We start from the raw sequence: 18,706 nt of genomic DNA, 5'->3' as shown, positions 1-18,706 counted from the left end.
GACCATTGTCCGCTTTTAATCTCTCCCAATGGATTTGCGCCTCTGAATGCTGTGAATCGTCCCTTTCGTTTCCAGGCATGTTGGTTAACACATGAGAAATTTAAAGAATTCATTGCAGATAACTGGTCACAGCAAGGAATTTTCCCTGAAAGATTAGAGCACTTATCTACGAAATTGCAAGACTGGAATCAACAAGTTTTCGGTAATATTTTTCGTCAAAAACGGGAATTAAAGGCTCGGATAGCAGGTTGTCAACGAGAGCTAGCTCTGAAACGGGTTAATTATCTCATTAAATTGGAGTCGAAATTAAGACGCGAGCTTGACGATGTTCTTGCCCGTGAAGAGCTGTTATGGTACCAGAAGTCACGGTTGGATTTTATACGAGACGAGGATCGAAACACTTCTTATTTTCATGTTAGTACCCTTGTTAGAAGATGGCGTAATCGAATTACGTCGCTGAAGAAAGAAAATGGCGAGTGGACTTCAGAACCGGCTGAAGTTAAAGCTATTGTTGTCAATTACTACAAAAATCTCTATTTGGAGGAACAAGAGGGCTACGTAGAAGATAAACTGCCCTGGAACTTATTTCAAGACTTCTCGAGTTCCGATTGGGAATGGCTAACTAGGCCGTTCAACATTGCCGAGATAGAAAGAGTAATAAATAATATGGGAGCTTTAAAAGCACCAGGCCCGGATGGTTTCCAAGCTCTTTTTTACCGGAAGAATTGGGAAATTATTGCTGAGTCTCTATGTGATATGGTCATTAAAGCTTTGGAGGGTAAAGGGATGCCAGTGGGTCTTAACGACACTCATTTAGTCCTTATACCCAAGGTCCCTTCTCCGGAGATGATTTCTCAATTCCGCCCTATCAGTTTGTGTAACGTAGCCTACAAAATTATTAGCAAAACTTTAGCTAATCGGATAAAAAAGGTCCTTCCGCACCTTATCTCAGAAACTCAGAGTGGCTTTGTACCGGGTCGGCAAATTACAGACAATATAGTGGTTTTTCAAGAGGTTATTCATTCTATGAGAAAAAGAAAAGGAAAGCAGGGCTTCATGGCTATTAAAATTGATCTAGAAAAAGCATACGACCGTCTTCGCTGGAATTTTATCCGAGACACTATGACGGACATGGGATTTCCAGTGCTCTTGGTGGATGTTGTTATGGAATGCGTTACTTCGACAAGAATGCAGGTCTTATGGAATGGGGAACCGACTGAACAATTTACTCCTACTAGAGGCGTTCGACAAGGTGACCCTTTATCGTCTTACTTATTCGTCATGTGCTTAGAAAAATTGCAACAAGCTATAGACCTCGAAGTTCGTAACAAAAATTGGCGCCCTATTATTGTTGGACGAAATGGTCCTTCGGTTACTAATCTTTTCTTCGCGGATGACATGGTTATTTTTGGGGAAGCTACTGAAGAACAAGCCTTAGTTATGCGATATGTCTTGGATAATTTTTGTGAAGCTTCGGGTGAAAAAATCAGCGTGGCCAAGTCACGGGTCTTCTTCTCTGGTAATACGGCCGAGGAACACAGAGGAAGTATTAGCGCGGCATTGGGCTTTGAAGAAACAGACGATCTTGGGACTTACCTTGGCATGCCTACCATTAATGGAAGGGTAACCCATCACACCTTTGAGCACTTAGAAGAGAAGATGAATAACAGACTAGCGGGTTGGGCAACAAAGAAGCTATCTCTAGCTGGTAGGGAGACATTGGTTAAGTCAACATTGACTACTATGGCTAATTACAGTATGCAGACAGCTAAGATTCCACGCACCATCTGTGACTCTTTAGACAGGAAATCCCGCCGTTTCCTGTGGGGAGGAGACGAAAATAAAAAATCAGTCCATTTAATTAAATGGGAAACGGTACAACAACCCAAATCTCGGGGAGGATTGGGTATTGTCTCAGCTAGACAAGCCAATGCAGCCTTCTTAACTAAGCTAGGGTGGCGGGTTCTGGCCGAACCTCATAGTCTATGGTCTAGAGTCCTCCGGGCCAAGTACTGTAATAATCGGTGTGATATTGATATATTCCAACCCAAGAGAAACATGTCTAATGTTTGGGCTGGTATTTCTTCACAATCCAAGACAATTGTTAGAGGCACAGCTACTGCAGTCGGTAATGGAAGGAGAACGCTTTTTTGGGATCACGCTTGGGTGGATGGTATTTGTTTGTCCGACCATAATATAAATCCCATCCCAGAGGACATTCTAAGAGCAACGGTCAGTGATATGTGGTGTGAGTCAAGTGGATGGAAATGGGATTTATTCGCTGACTTATTGCCGCAGTCCATCCTACTTCGAATTGCCTCGATTTCTTTAGTCCATGATCCAAGCCTGGAAGACTCTTTGTATTGGCAAGGCACATCCTCAGGTAAATTTACGATTAAATCAGCTATGGGTTATTTAAAAGGATTTGAGTATGATCAATTAGCTGAGTCTCCGGTTTGGCGTACAATTTGGAGGTTACCAGTCCAACAAAGAATCCGTATGTTCCTTTGGCTAACAGTTCATGGTCGTCTTATGGTTAATGTTAATCGGGTCAGAAGAAATATGGGGGATGACCCCCTCTGCCCGAGATGTAACGAAGCAGAAGAGACAGTAGAACACCTGCTCCGCTCTTGTCCGATATCTAGACAGCTATGGACTTTGGTGGGCATTGATCCAAATAATAATTTTTTCTACAATCTACCCTTCGACGAATGGATAACTAAGAATGCTAGCAATGATGTTGAGTCCTCTTTGGATGATTGGCCTATGAACTTTGCTATTACTTGTTGGTGGATTTGGAGATGGCGCAACAACGTGGTCTTTGGCAGAGATGGAGAGAACCCCACCGACCCTCGTACCTTTCTTTATCTACAATTTGCTACTACGAAACAAGCTCTGGATCGCCATAACCTCTTTATTCCTATTCCTCGGTCAGCTACCACCGAAATATTCATACGATGGCTACCACCGCCTCACGGGTGGGTTATGTTGAATACAGATGGTGCGTCGAAAGGAAACCCGGGGCCAGCAGGAGGAGGAGGAATTTTCCGAGATGAGACAGGTAATTTTATTACTGCTTACTTCTTTTCATGTGGGTCATGTACCTCCATGAAGGCTGAGATTCTTGCATTGTTGGCGGGACTAGAACGAGCAAGAGAGCTTCACATTCCAAAGCTTCTTATACATATGGACAATTCTCCTTGTGTCGATCTCATAAATGAAGACCAATTGGTGAGCAACAGTTTGAAGTTCCTCGTGAAAAGATGCAAAGACCTTATAAAGGGTTCTAATTGGAGGGTTAAACTAGAGCATTCATACAGAGAAGCAAACAAAGCAGCTGATTTTCTGGCCAACAAAGGAGTTAATTCGAGTACTTTAATTACGCATTTAGATATTCCTTTTAATGAACTCCGTCTGATCCTTAGGGAGGACATTTATGGAGTTACTACTCCTCGTGTAATAGCTAGCAATTAATTTTTTCGGGGCTTTGCCCCTCTTACGTACCAAAAAAAAATAGTTCTACCTAAGCGGGCGCAAAACCGCAAATAGATTATTCAAAACACTAATTTGACGGGGAAGTTTGATAAATAGAAAAATGATTAACGTTTTTGTTTTATACTGAATCGGACTAAACAACATACGTATTCGTTAAAAAAAAAAAACTGTATTCGCATTCTATTATTCTAACCTTTAAGTTCAATCAAACTCTTCATTCGTCTATCTATGTCACAGTTAAGACTAAGACCAGTTCCAATCACCATTCTCTTTTATAGAAAAGGTGCATGAAACTGACCCACATGCAAGTGAGGTTCAATCTTAAAATCAATTAATAAATTAATCATAAAAAACGAATTCATACAATACAAATAATCATATTAAGACAATATAAATGGATTGTCGCGAAACCGAAATCGTTAGTGGACGGGTGATATTGCGGGTCGTTTTTAGCGCAACCCATTGAGGTAATAACTCAAACAAATATGTTCGTATGATAAGGGAAGTGAGAAGAAGATAACGGTGGTGGTGTTTCGTTATATGGTGGTCGGAGCAAGGAGAACGGCGAGGACGAAAGTAGCTTGTCAAGCACCTTAATATGGCAAGCAAATTCTCGCGGTCAAAAACAAAAATTAAAATCCGGAAATAATGACGTGGACCCATTTTTTGTAAATAGTTTAAAATCGAGTTAAATAGTTTGGGTTTCAACCCCATTTAAGCAAAAACTTTTTCTATTATTCTAACTTAGTACTTTTAAATTCAATCAAACTGTTCGTCTATCTATGTCACAGTTAAGAACAATACCAATTCCAATTCCAATCATCACTCTCTTTTATAGAAACGGTGCAGGAAACCGCAACCCACATGTAAGTGAGGTTCAATCTTAAAATCAATTAATAATAGGATGAATAGCTTACTATCTTATAAAGTAGTTTCGTCACTCTAAATCTACTGATATGGAACAATAATAAGGGTAGGAAAGTAATTTCATTTAAAATTATAAGACTTAAACCATAATTACTAATTAAAGGAACTTACAAGTTACAACCACCAACAATCTGCAAATCCCGGATTCCAAATCAATTGATGTTTTGGTAATGAGACGATAATGTCAAGGATGAATTGTGAATTGTAGAATTTTAGCCATAGTTTGGCAGAAGGAAATGTGATCTATTAGGGCGGTCTAAGAGGGTGTTAATTTAAAAGGACTATAAAATGCAAAATCTTTATTAATATCTTATACTCCTCCTCGTCCCTCATTTGTTGTCATTTTTTGGTGTCTCAATCATTTGTTATTCGTTCTATTTTAAGAATGAACTTGATAAGGAATTTGATCATTCACACTCAATATGTTCCACTTGTCATTTAGTTATTGACCTCCTCCTCTTTCCTCGGGTCTTTGTCTTAAAATCAAAGGATAACAATTCACCGGGATGGAGGGAGTAAAAAAATATGAAATTTTGTATTAATATTTGTTAACTTTTGTGGCACAAGTGCATGGGCGACGAAATTGTTGTTTTGTGCGATGAAAAGTTTTGTTGCCCAAAGCCATTTTTCTTGTAGTAATTTCTTGGAGCAACATATATAACATATTAACATACAATACAATTCCTTAAATTTTCGGAGCCTCATTTTGCATTTAGAACCGGGTCTCTCAAATCCATTAAACGACCACATGTGTCTAATATGATCGGAAATGCAAATGATGTTTACATTGGAAGGATATTTATTAATGTGGAGTTTAGTAATGCGGAGTAGTATACAGTCACGTACAATTGATATATAGGCATCTACAAAACGTATTGTCCTAATAAGAGATAGACTTGGCTAATATACCACCCTCACTAACTAATGTCTTGTTTAAAAATTTAACTCATACTATATCGATTTAGTTTATGAACTAATTACTCATTTACCCGATCCAAATTTTACTCTACTTTCATAATACTCCCTCTTATTCTACATAAACTTCTATCTTTCCTTTTTCATCTATTTACAATAACTTCCTTATTTCCTTATTTAGTAAAATTTTATACTTATTTTAATCACCTTACCCCACAACAATACCCCACCTCACCTCACAACAATACTTATTTTAATCAACTTACCCCACAACAATACTTATTTTAATTACCTCACCCACAATAATACCCCACAATACCTTCCCTCTCTCCAATTACCAAACCTCATTACAATACTTTACCTTATTTTAATCTCTCTCCTTAATTCTAGTGCCCCCATAAATAGAAAGGTTTATCTAGAATAGGAGAGAGTATAATTCATGTTCGATACTTCGGTCTTCATGATAATTTTCATTGTACTGGTGAAGATTTCGAGTGAAAAGCAAAAATAAAAGGTCAAATTTCGATTTTATTGAGGTAGATAATAAAGTAACTTATTCAACCTTAAATTACTGCATAACTTATTCTTCTACTATCTATGTTGCTGTTATTTATTGTCCTATTTTATTTTTGGGTGTCTCAGTCATTTATTACCCGTTTTATTTTAGGACTGCATTTGATGAGCAATTTGATCATTCACACTCAATTTGGTTCATTTGTCATCTTATAATCGGCCGCCTCCTCTCTCCTTGGTTTTTGTCTAAAAATCAAAGACAACAAAAATCGATTGACCGTCTTAATCCGGACGGAGGGAGTATTAATTAAAACAATTTGTATGAATCCAAAATATAGACCATCAACTTGGTCAACACATACATTAAGGTCTTACGTCCAAGGTCGTTAATTACAGGCCAAAAACTTTGAATATTATACTTACCCAAACTCCGTATCACATTAACGTACAAAACCCTATATATATAAGGATCATACATTATACCCTACCCTCCTAATATAATAATCTACTAAAATCTTTTATTATTCTTCCAAACATCCACCAAATTCATCCAAAATTAAAGGCATACAATATTATCAAAACTATATATTGTGATTTTCATCTTTAATAAATTTGTGTCACATGGATTTCAACAGAAGAATTAGGGCTACTACATTATTTGTAGTGATTTGCATTTTATACCTTTCAGTTAATTTGCAGCTTGGAGCTGCCATTAGACCTTTACGAGGCGAGTCGTGGTTGGTGAAACGCTCGAGTTATGAACTCGTCTTTGAGTTGCTCATTAAAGGGCAAGTAACCACCACACAAAGCAATCCATGCACTTTCATTCCTGGTGGTAAAGGTCACTGTCATTAGTACTGAATTCAGTATCACCGGTTGACGCAAATTAAACTCGTTATACACGTTCTTTGCGGTGGCTCGATTTCAAACCAAAGAGAATAATGGAGATCGAACTGCTGCCCAAGGAAGGAAAGAAGCTACCGCTAGCTAAGCTAGTTTATGAGTTTATTGAGCTGTATGACTTAGGGAGTATTTGTAGATATATATTAGCCTTTAATTTGATGTAAATAATACATACAGGAAATGCGTTAAGCCATTTTGTAGTGCTACAATCAGCCTAAGTCCATTACTTAATTAATATCCTTGATTATTCTCTTTTATCGAGAGTTTTATAAAACATAAGTTTTCATCATGCAATGAATCAAATTTATGTTTTATATTTTCAAACAAATCTTACCTAGATGTTATAACGAACAAGCTCGAGTATATTAAGATTTGGGTTTAATTTGAATCTTCAAACATCCCATTTTATCGATCAATTTTCAGTTCTAAATGACTTTCCGTTTTAAGTATTACTCCAAATTAATAAAAGAAATTCTAGATATACACGTTGTACCAAGTCATTGTACACCACTCAAGCTTAGCCATGAAAATACTAAATCGATAACTATTCTCAGAATTATGTTTCATTAATCAGGAATATAAGTATACATAATGACGTGATACATTCGGCGTAGGCCTTTTTAGGGGTAATAATTGATAATGAGACGAGACAGTTTGCAAACAACTCGGTCAAAGTTCGGCTTGGGCTCGGCTTGAGAGCTTAACGAGTCAAGCCGAGCTAATATTAGATAAGATCTTGCTCATATTTTCTAAAATTATTTTATCATGATTATACCTTTGTATCACACATATCAAATGTTCTTATTGATTTGCCAAATATTTTTATATATAACTTTCGAGCCTTGTTATGACAAATGTATAGGCTGAAACTGAACTCGAGTTTTGCTTGAGCTCAAAGCTCGCAAGCTTGATAATGAACATAATTTTTTCAAGTTTGTGTAAGTTCGAGATCGGCCGGAGCTCAAGTTTTGCTTAATGAGCACAAGCCGAACAAGGCTAAACTCGTGTTCGGCTAGGCTCATTATCACCCCTAAGACGTGCGTACCAATGAATTGGTCTAGGGAAGAAAATAAAGTCGGTTGCTATCGAATTTCCGTTATCCAGTTTCAAATAAGAGAGTGACTTTTTAAACGAGTAAACAAAAAACGATAGTAGTAATTAAATGGTCTAGGGCACATCATTGATTATTGGCATTATTATTCAACTCAAACCATCACGTTAAGACCGTGTTTTTGTATTAGATTTTAATGGAGCAAATAAATCAAAGCATGGCACTAAACTATCTTCGTCAAACAAAACATCCTTTTTAGTTGATGGATTGAAGTCAATCACCAAGACTTCAAAATGTCAAATATTTGTTTAATTGTTATTCCAAATGACTTGGTCATATACTCGGATGTAGGAACTACAAAGTACAAGTATACGGAGTATATTTTTATGTACGTATATATATAAGAAAACCTAATTTGCTTCAAATTGTACTCTCTCTGTCCTGGTCAATTGTTGTCCTTTGGTTTTGGCACAAAGACCAAGGAAAGGGAATGTGCCAATTATAAGATAACAAGTGGACCAATTCAAGTTGAATGTGAAAGATCAAATTGCTTATCAAATGCAATCCTAAAATAGAAAGGATAACAGTTGACTGAAACACCCCAAAATGAAATAGGACAACAAATGACCGGGACAGAGGGAGTAATAGGCTAGGGTAATTATTCCGAATCCAAATCCAAATCCGATTCACTATTAATCAACATACAAAACTAGTAAACTACATATACGCCATAATCGTTAATTAAGGATCTAGCTCAAAACTAAGCCCGTAAAATCTAAATACGATTCAGTTTAGTCGATTCATTCGAATCCAAATCCAAATTCAATTTAGTTTAGTTTATTTTAGTCGAAAAGAATAGGGCCTAATTTGAGAATACATCTTCACTCTCGCCACATGATTAAAATTGTATACGTACATTTGCCCTTCTTACCTCGTTATAGCTGGTATCGTTTGAAAATAAGATACTGTAATATTATGGTCAAGAAGTGAATATAAGTTCCTAAAATAAATGTCAAAATTGACGAGTGTTAATTAATAAGTACACGTATAAAGTATAATGTATTGAATAATGGTATTATATAGTTGGAGAGATGACTAGTTCAAGGACGATATAGATGAATGCATGAAACTAGGAACAGTTGAGTAGACTATTGCCAAATTCCATCCTAAAACATACAAGTAAGAAGTTGTATATGACTGCCGTTTAAAAGAGGTAACATTATACATATAACATATGGGATTATGAGTCAAGGTCTTTGATGACTTCACTTGCTTAATTGGTCAAACTGGATTTACATATATAATTTAATCTTCGCAATTTATTTTCGCAGTACGTATTTTACTCATTACAGTACTCTTTACACAGTATTTTCCATTTATCTACCCTTGTAAAACAGCTAATAACCCTAATTCTCTCTAACTCTAACTCTACAACCTCTCTCAAATTTATTCAATTATTGTTCTTGATTTGATTAAAACACATGTATTTAATTCGTAAAGTATAATCAATTGATAAAATTAACCGCCTTTTACAAATTTTAATTCGCAAGACTTGTGAGTTGAGATCTTTTGGGTTAGGGGTTATTGTTTGGTGGTGGTTAACGGCAAAGTGTATAATTAATTGAACGTCTATTGTTTTTTCTATTTGGGTTCCATAATTCATGAGTGCTACTGTTCCATTAAATAGGTGATGCAGCAATGTCTCTTTGTACAAGAAAACAGTAGAACATGCAGTGTAATTTTTACATTGAGATGGTCAGATTCGGAGTTTATAAATTCTTGTTTATTCTATATTGTTAATTATAATAAAATCCAGCGGTAGGAAGGTGCCGGAGGGACGGAAGACAGCAAGAAACGGTGGTCAATGGTGGTGATAACAGGTGGTTTACGGTGTTTGGGTTCGATGTTGGATGAGAGATGAAATGAAGGAGGTGAGAAAAATGATTGGGAAATGAGAGGGGTAAAATGGTCAAAAGTGTACTACAATGAGTAAAATGCGTACTGCGAAAATCACCACCCTTTAATCTTTCAGTAATTCTTTGCCTCATAAACTTGTTCCTCAACGTTACTTAGCTTGGACACCATACTTGGTGTTTTTGGCGATTAAGAAAATTTCAAATTTACGTGTGCATAAAGAGACTAAGACTAGCTATATATGCTCCGCTAGTTTATTTAATTTTAAGTTGTTTACTTTAATTTGACAAATATATTTGTTAGGGTGCAAATCCTTGTCCCATATCGGTAGAATAAAGATGGAAGATCATCTTTATAAGTATCTACTAAATATAATAGTACGAGGCCTTTTGGGAAGGAGTCCAAGAGCAAATCCGTGAGGGCTTGGCCCAAAGCGGACAATATCGTACTATTATGGACCGTGGACACAGATGCAGCAGAGGCCCAACACGGGATATTCACGCTTCCGCACAATAATAAGTGGTATCAGAACCCAAGGTTCGACTTATAGGCTAGACACGAGGATTCATCAGCAGGCCCAAGACTTGAAGTTGTACACTGTAAGGCATGGAACTCCTAGCTCGGGGTGAGTCCTTGAGCAAGCCCGATCCAGGGCTAAATGGATGAAAGGCTGTTGATTAGGTGGACCCTTATCAGGTTGGGTGTAACAGGTCTGGTGGGTCCTTTCTAGGTTGGATGCCATGACTTCTAAAGTGGCGGACCCGGATGTTCGATATGCATGTGTAGCAAATTCCCAAGAAGGGCACAAAGACATGCTAGTTCAGGAGCATGTGGAGGCACTCACTTGACCAGGCGGTGACATGTGGTGCAGGCCCAAGACTTGAAGTTGTACATTATAAGGCATGAGGCTGTAGAGTGGGAGAGTTCTCCATGGAGGTCAAGGTCCGAGTCAAGATGATGGTCCTTGGTTTGAGGGGAGGATTGTTAGGATGCAAACCCTTATCCCAAATCGGTAGAATAAAGATGGAAGATCATTTTTTATAAGTATCTACTAAATATAATAGTACGAATCCTTTTGGGAAGGAGTCCAAGAGCAAATCCGTGAAGGCTTGGCCCAAAGCAGACAATATCGTACTATTATGGACCGTGGACACAGAAGCAACAGAGGCCCAACACGGAATATCCACGCTTCCGCACAACAATATTAATTAGTCATTTTTACCTTAGTCAGTAGAATATATTCTGTAGTTATGATACATGCATCGAGTTAAATTTTTATTGGGGTGGCCAACCCAAGTTCCACATTGGAAAAGAAGAGAAGTTCTACCTAATTTATAAAAGACTCACCACTTCTTTAGTATGAGGCATTGTGGGATCTACTAATATGACGGAGTGGTGAAGCCGTGGAGGCGGCAATCCCAATATTATACTAATGTGACGAATATGATGTCTCATTAAAAGAACTGTGAGCATTCATTTGCCATGTCTAAAATTAAGACACACTAACCCAAATCATATAAATATTATGGACACCATAATCACATACATATTCAATTATTATAATTTTATAAGAGAAAGAGAAGGTTAGACAATTAATACATTAATTTTACAATTGCCATTTATCAAAATATACAATACTTACTATCAATAATTACTGTATGCAGAAATTACAACAATAATCAACTTAGTAGGAAAGGCAACATCAGTGAACATGTTGCACATATAGGACCAGTATACCAATTTAATTTTTCACTGTCATAATTCTCGAAAAAACTCAACGCACAAATACAACTTTGCATACACTTTCATGGGTATATTAATCAAATTTATAATTGCTCTGATACCAAGTGTAAGATAACTTTATGAATTCGATAATGAAATCAGTCTCAAGAAACAATATAGATTTGAATTAATTCAACTCTTTATACAATTAAAAAGACGGAATAAAGGACTAACATTGGTCCATATCTTACAAACACACTCGATACAATAATATTAAGTATAAGACGATTGATTCTCCTCCTTAACCCTTTCCTTTGATTATATTTCTTGATGATGGAGGAAAAAACTGTCTTTCACCCTTTCACTTTCAATGTACGTATGTTTTGTGTTTTTGTCAGGATGATGATTATATAATTATTTTAACTTCCAGTATATATATAACATAAATGATAATGGGTTACGTACCTTTTTGCATAATCAAAACCCGATCCTACCTACCCAAGAAAAAAACCAAAAACTTTCTCCTCCTCCTCCTTCTCTCTAAAAAAACCCTAACCTCCATCAATCAAATCTGGGGTTTTCATCGATCATTGATTGATGATAAGCCCCTCAAAAAGTTTCATTTATCAATTACTAGTATGAAATATTATGAATTAATCAATAAAAACTCCCTTTTGGTGAGATCTGTTTTTCCGTCTCTATTTTCAGAGTTTTTTCAGTCTTTGTCTTTCTAGGGTTTAGTATTATTATTGGAATTATAGATAAGAGCGGTTTGTTGATGATTCATTATACGACTCTACAATGGATATGCGTTATTCGTCAGCGATCTATGGTGCCAGTAGCAGGTAAATTTTCTCCATTAATGAATGAAACGAAGGATCCCCTTAAAAGCTACATGAAGAGAGCGATACAAGGACGAGCCGAATAGTCATATCATGTTTTGAGATCCGTAGTTTTACAAGAGAAATTTGTCCTTTGGTTTCTATTAGAATTGTTTTCGATTATACCTATCTTTTGTAAGTGCCGTTTGGCATTTTATTAATAAATTGATCTTTTCCTTCAAAAAAAAAACCCGAACGTACCTTTTCGTGAAAGACGGCTTATATTAGAGTAAGGTAAGAGCGAATAATAATTCCCGGACTTTAATTACATTAATTGAAACCGATCCATCACGGAGTCGTCTTTTATATTAAAGTCTCGTAATATTTAATATGAACTTAACTTCTATTTAAAATCGAAACACGATAATAGTCCGGCTGGGTCCAGTGTGTGCTGGAGCCCAAGGCAGTGGATTGCCTTTGCCAATGTGGATGAGCGCCCTCGGTGTGACCTCGTGATTGGAGATTTGTGGGTGCCTTGTGTCAAAAGTCTTCCTGATGATGTTGCGATATGATCAGGCGACGGGTCTCGTTGGGTGATATCGGCGGTGTAAGATGGACATATACTCCCTCCAATTTTCTTATATCTTCCCTCTTTCCTTTTTCACACAAGTTTGATTATCTTCCCTCTTTCCTTTTTTGGTAAGTTTCATTCATTTTTTATTAATTTCTCTCTCCTAAAAAATCAACAACTCTCATTACTTTATCTATTCTTTATTCATCATTCATTCTTTATTATTTTCTCTCACCTATAAATTTCACAACTTACAATAATTTATTCTACTTTATTCCTTCTTTCTTCCCCTTTCTTAATTTTTGTGTCCAAAAGAAAGGGGAAGATATAAGAAACTTGGAGGGAGTAATATCGTTGGAGGGGAGGACAATGATGTGAACCTTGGTTTGAGAGGAGGATTGTTAGGGTGGCCAACCCAAGTCTCACATTGGAAAATAAGAGAAGTTCTACCTAGTTTATAAGAGACCCACCACTCCTTTAGTATGATTTGGGAAGGAACCCAAAAACAAAATCGGCCTATTATGGAGAGATTTTGATTTGTCTAAGGATGTGTTTTCATAGCAAAAGTGGAGGGAAAGGGAGGGGAGGGAAAGGAGAGAAGAGAAATAGGGAAGGGAAGGGAAAGGGAAATGGGATAGTCATAATCAATTGATCATGCTCTTACGGTACAAACTCTTACAATATGTAAATTTATCTTAGAAATTTATTGACCTTCCACGCACTTCAGCATAAAAAAAAAATTCATAAATGTGACCATAACCTTATATAATTCAAATTGTTTAATTTGGTACTTCGTGAATGTCAACATGGTACCTAGCGTGAGACTGGCCAACACCGGCAAAGTGCATCTCTTTTCCAGGACATCCGCCAGAGCTGCTACCGGAGGAAATAAAGCTACAACCAGAAGACCGTGATGAGGGAACTGAGCCCTTTTGAAGAGATTGCAATTTTAACAATTTCATTTTCTTATTCGTCCACATTACTTGATTATTTTCTGCTTCCATTAATAATAATCTTCTACCATTACATGGTTCAATATTGGTGAGCATAATGAAAATCAATGATATTAGGGCACCAAATATAAGAAATTTCATGACTTCTAATTTATGCCCTTTGTTATATTAGAGAATATGTAAATGATTGAACATTAACATTATTTCGTAGTATTTATAAGTTACACGTATAAACTAGTCATGTTTCATCATTAGATTTTTGAATTTAATTTCTTAAACTCTGACTTTACGACCTAGTACGAGTAGCAGTTAAGCACGTGCACATTATTACTAAGGAATTTTGCTGTGTTTATTTCGTTTTACAATAGGACGGGTATATCCGTGACAAGCTTGTGACAGGTCAAGTATCACCCACTTGGGTAGATAAGACAAAAGTAAGAGTGCTTAGGGAATAATGACAAATGGCTTGTCTTTATCTATCCAAATGAGTTTTATTTGACCCGTCACAAGCTTGTGATGGATATCGCCGGTCACAAATGAGAATTTGTGTTTGTTTTATTAGAGGAATTTTGCTGTGTTGATAATTTCCAAATGAGAAAATTAGAAGAGAATACAAGAGGAATGTGAATGGTCTTAAACTGATACGCAAGACGGCATGAGCGCCGGATTCGAGGAGAAAAAAAATCAAGAATGGAAACCGAAAAAGGAAGAGGGAACGGGTGGGCCTTGCAGCTTGCTTATCATGAAATTTTGTAATCTAACCCTAATATAAAGTTGGTATTGATACTATTGAACTTATCATGAAATTTTGTAATCTAACCCTAATATAAAGTTAGAACACCCATTTTTTTACCAGTTAATCAAAATACACATGGCATATTGGCATATATTTCCTATTCTTAATCATGCATGATTTAGGAAATTTCTTGGTGCTCAAGCTTGACGACTAAGTCCTTCATTAGTTAGGGGTTTTCACTAGTTCGGTCCTGGATCGAATTAGACTGTACCAAAATAAGTGGATTGAAGATCAAATTAAGGAGAAAAGGTGGACCGAAGATCGGACTATAATTACGTTGGTGTGGTCCGGTTCAGAACGCAAATTAAATCCACATTTCCTTATGATTTTCTGATTCGTTTAATGTACTTCATCCGTTCCGGGCATTTGTTTATCTTTGATTTTGGCATATCTTTGGTTTTGGTACAAAAGTTAAGGAAAAAGGAGTTGGCTAATTAATGAATGACAAGTTGATCAAATTGAGTGTGGATGATTAAATTGCCTATTGAAGATATTACTAAAATAGAAAAGTAAACAATTGACTAGACACTATAAAGTGAAATAGGCAAACAAAAAAGTGAAATAGGTAAACATATGACCGTCAGACTGATACAAAGGGAGTAGCTTATATGACTATGATACATTTTTAAAACAATTTTATAACAAGAGTAGTGAAAGTAATAGTAGCAACAATGGGAGTTGTGATTTGTGAAATTAACATCCTTCCGCATTGGCGGCGAGTAGAGTGCCACAATCCCATTCATCATTTTTTATCTACATAAGCCAAAGCCCATAGCACTGGCGACGTCTCCGGCATAAATACAAGGGGGGTGTATTGCTGATATAGGATCTTGTGGAACAGGATTTGATTCTGCAAGCGGTTCGGTACGAACAAAGAAATTTCGAACAAAAGGATCGGAACTCGCTGATAAGAAAGGAAAGAAAAACAAAGCAATGCCAAGAGCTCCATCAATCCGCTGTTCATCGATAGACGAAGCTCTCTCTTTATCATCGTATTAAATGCAGGAATAGTGAGAGTAACAGTAGTAACAATCAACGTAGTGAAAGTAAGTGTAGTAACAACGAGAGACAGTGTGAAAAATTAACCGACAATTCGATCTAAAAAATATATTTTATTTATTTATATATATCTATAATAGAAGAACTACCTATACACATGGCAGCATTCTATTAAAAAATTTCCAGCTCACTTTTTATGAAGACTTTTCTTCTTGCATATTTTACTATTATATAAATTGTTTACATATATACAATATTGTTGCCTAAAATACAGCTATGAAATATGCTTTGAATGAGAAAAGTCAATTTTGTATTTTTCTGTTCTTTTCGTATAGTTTTTACAATTTCTATAAAATATTTTTCTTTAGATTTGTGATTAAGCAAATTCTTTTAACTTGGGTAACTTATGAGGGGTGGACAAGATTTGAGTGTTTTGTTATCTTTGACAAATTGTTATACAAAACTATGACTAAATTATTCATACGCCCTTTAAAATAAACAAATTATATATGACTATTATAGTCAATTTTTTTGTTTTCATCATAAGGGGTAATTTTCGGTATTGCTTTTTCACATACGCCTTTTACTCTTTCACATACGTAGTTTACAATATTACCCTTCTCATTTCTTCATTCCTTTACCCAATTAATTGTTTTTCTCCCTTCCATAATCCCCCTTCACCATTAAATCACCACCACCCATCTTCATTAACCACCACACGCCTCCATTAACCATCACCTCGCGGAAAACCCGTGACTCCGGCCGACCTCACATCTGCCGACCCTACGCCTGTGATTTCAGACAATTATAAAAGCTAGACAGAATAAAGCCCCACCTAACAAGTCCACAAGTATGTCTTCATCAAAGATTAGTAGAGCTCGAAAGCTGTTATGACCAATTTGATTCCATAAAAACTAATATGTCAATACATGCATGTCATTTATCCTTTTAAATGACCGACTGTACCTCTTAGTTGCTGTTTGACATAGAGAGTACAAACATCAAAGAATAGAAACGTACTGCAGCATTTTCAATCGATAATCTAAAATTTTCAGAACTTTTAGTGTGATTAATTTTAGGACAAAATAATTAATAAACAAGTTTTTAATAATTGCTAAACAAATTAGTATTACTTCATGTGGACAGCGGGCCGCCCACGGGGGCGCTTGGTGAGAACGAAACAAGCGTTTGCATTTTTGTATGGAGTCGCCACCAATTTTTATGGGAAATTGGAACCGTTCGAGTACCTCGTGCCATGTCAAGACACAAAGTAGTGACATGAACACTAAGCAATCGTTACCCTTAGCATTCTATGTCTAGAATGACTCTCGTGGATGCCAATGAACACGGGTGTTCACAGATATCTGGAGTAAGGGGTGAGGGTACGTATTAGGAAGCTCTTTTGATCGAACACCTAATCCCGCCCGCCTCGATAGCGGCCTCTACTAATGATTAGGGAAGTTATTCGTACTTGATATATCGTCGGCTATATGCATGCAATGCAACATCCAAGTTTTAATCCTAACATGTGAGAATTAGACTAAGTCGGTTGACACATAATTTAGCATACAATTGGGTCGAAGTAGGATTTAATGTTCAATTACATGTGAAAACATACAAAGGATAAAAGAAATACAATAATTATGAATTACAATAATGAAAATTACAATAATTACATTGGAATAGGCGATTTATGTCGAAAATACCTTTAAAACGGATAATTTGAGAGAAAGGAATAAAAGAATAAATTACGAACAGAAATTAGCGTGATAATACGGATAATAGTTAGTTAATACGTAAACTAATTAAACTACGTCAAGGCAGAAACGGAGTTCAGGGACAGAGCTCAGCCAGGAACAGGCGCAGCAGAGCTGCGTCCCTTGGAATAGGCGCAGCAGACGCCGTCACGCGTTTTCTTGGCTCGATTACCGTTGAAGCCGTATTTGCAAGCCGTTAATGTCGATTGGTGATTTTAATGATCAATTAAACTATTTACTCGGATGAAAGTGATTAACATGTTATTTAACACATGAATGGGTCATAAAAGCAAGAAAAACATGAATGAGACGGATGCAAACAGATTAATTACATGATGGAATAATGATAGAAGTGAAAAATATTAATAAGTCCTACGAATTAAATCAATTAACTACGTTAGATATGATGGATTGATGACGAATATGCGATGAACATGCGAATAAACAGATGTAAACTATATCAAAGACGAATTCCAGAAACCCAATATGAACAAATTGAATCTCTACAACCCGGAATTGAATTTAATGACAAAAACCCGCAAATATTGGATTATTTGGGATTTAAGTCGGATTTATGACAAATTAAACATGAGAATGACGGTGATTATAACACATGGAATTATTATGATATTAAGACGAAGAATTAACAGACGAAGCAAGCAAAAGAAAGAATTTGAACACGAATTACAGAGGACAAACGAAGAAGAAAGGAAGCAGGAACTGCGGCAGCCTCACGAAGAGGCGCAGCAGGAACTACGCTCCTTCGAAGAGGCGCAGCAGTTGCTGCGTCCTTTCTCGACGGTCATCTACTGGAAATCCGCAAGAACAGGTTTTAACAAAGGGTTTCAGAAATCGGTTTTAATGGTACTTTCGACATAAACCTTACAATTGATGATACGAAAAGTAAAATACAATAAATAAAAGAGGAATTTACACCCTCAGACTTACATGTTGACGAAACGAGAAGGACTAAGATATCGATTAGTGATGCTCGACGCGAATGCAAAGAAAGTGCCCTCGTAAGAGGAAAACGATTGATTAATTAAGTTGATTATTGGTGTAGTTGGTCAAATTGGTCGGTCATGCAACGGAGAGGCTAGTACCCGGAAAGATCCGAGCTTACGTGGTCGAAAGTTCAAGCACGTAGGCACCAATAAGTAAGAACAAAGTCTAGAATGCAAAGGGAGAAGAGAAGGGCGGACACTCGCGTGAGAAATATGAGGAGCGAGGGCTCCTATTTATACTAAACACGCGGAGGAATTAGGGTTTCGGAGACTCTTTGGAAGTGAATCTCGGAAAGATATGAAAAAGATACGAAAAAACACGCAAAAAAGGGCCTGGGAAGAGGCGCAGCAGCCACTGCGTCTCT

General features: G+C 36.6%; 1 protein-coding gene across 1 annotated transcript; it reads left to right on the top strand.

Moving 5' to 3' along the window:
• The first annotated feature begins 12,241 nt into the window (after nt 1-12,241).
• Nucleotides 12,242-15,580, top strand: LOC141620616 (uncharacterized). Its single transcript, XM_074437440.1, has 2 exons — nt 12,242-12,285; nt 15,382-15,580. The coding sequence occupies exons 1-2, from the start codon at nt 12,242-12,244 to the stop codon at nt 15,578-15,580; spliced, it is 243 nt and encodes an 80-aa protein (XP_074293541.1).
• The last annotated feature ends 3,126 nt before the right edge of the window (nt 15,581-18,706 follow it).

This window comes from Silene latifolia, chromosome X (genome assembly GCF_048544455.1).
Source record: "Silene latifolia isolate original U9 population chromosome X, ASM4854445v1, whole genome shotgun sequence".
Taxonomy (NCBI): Eukaryota; Viridiplantae; Streptophyta; class Magnoliopsida; order Caryophyllales; family Caryophyllaceae; genus Silene; species Silene latifolia.
This window is presented reverse-complemented; position numbering and strand designations above follow the sequence as displayed.

What these genes read in the sequence shown, in the direction of transcription:
- LOC141620616 (XM_074437440.1), top strand. Translation starts at nt 12,242, where the DNA reads ATGGATATGCGTTATTCGTCAGCGATCTATGGTGCCAGTAGCAG. An exon ending in ATCTATGGTGCCAGTAGCAG is followed by an intron (nt 12,286 to 15,381) that starts GTAAATTTTCTC and finishes TCCGGCATAAAT; the next exon opens with ACAAGGGGGGTGTATTGCTG.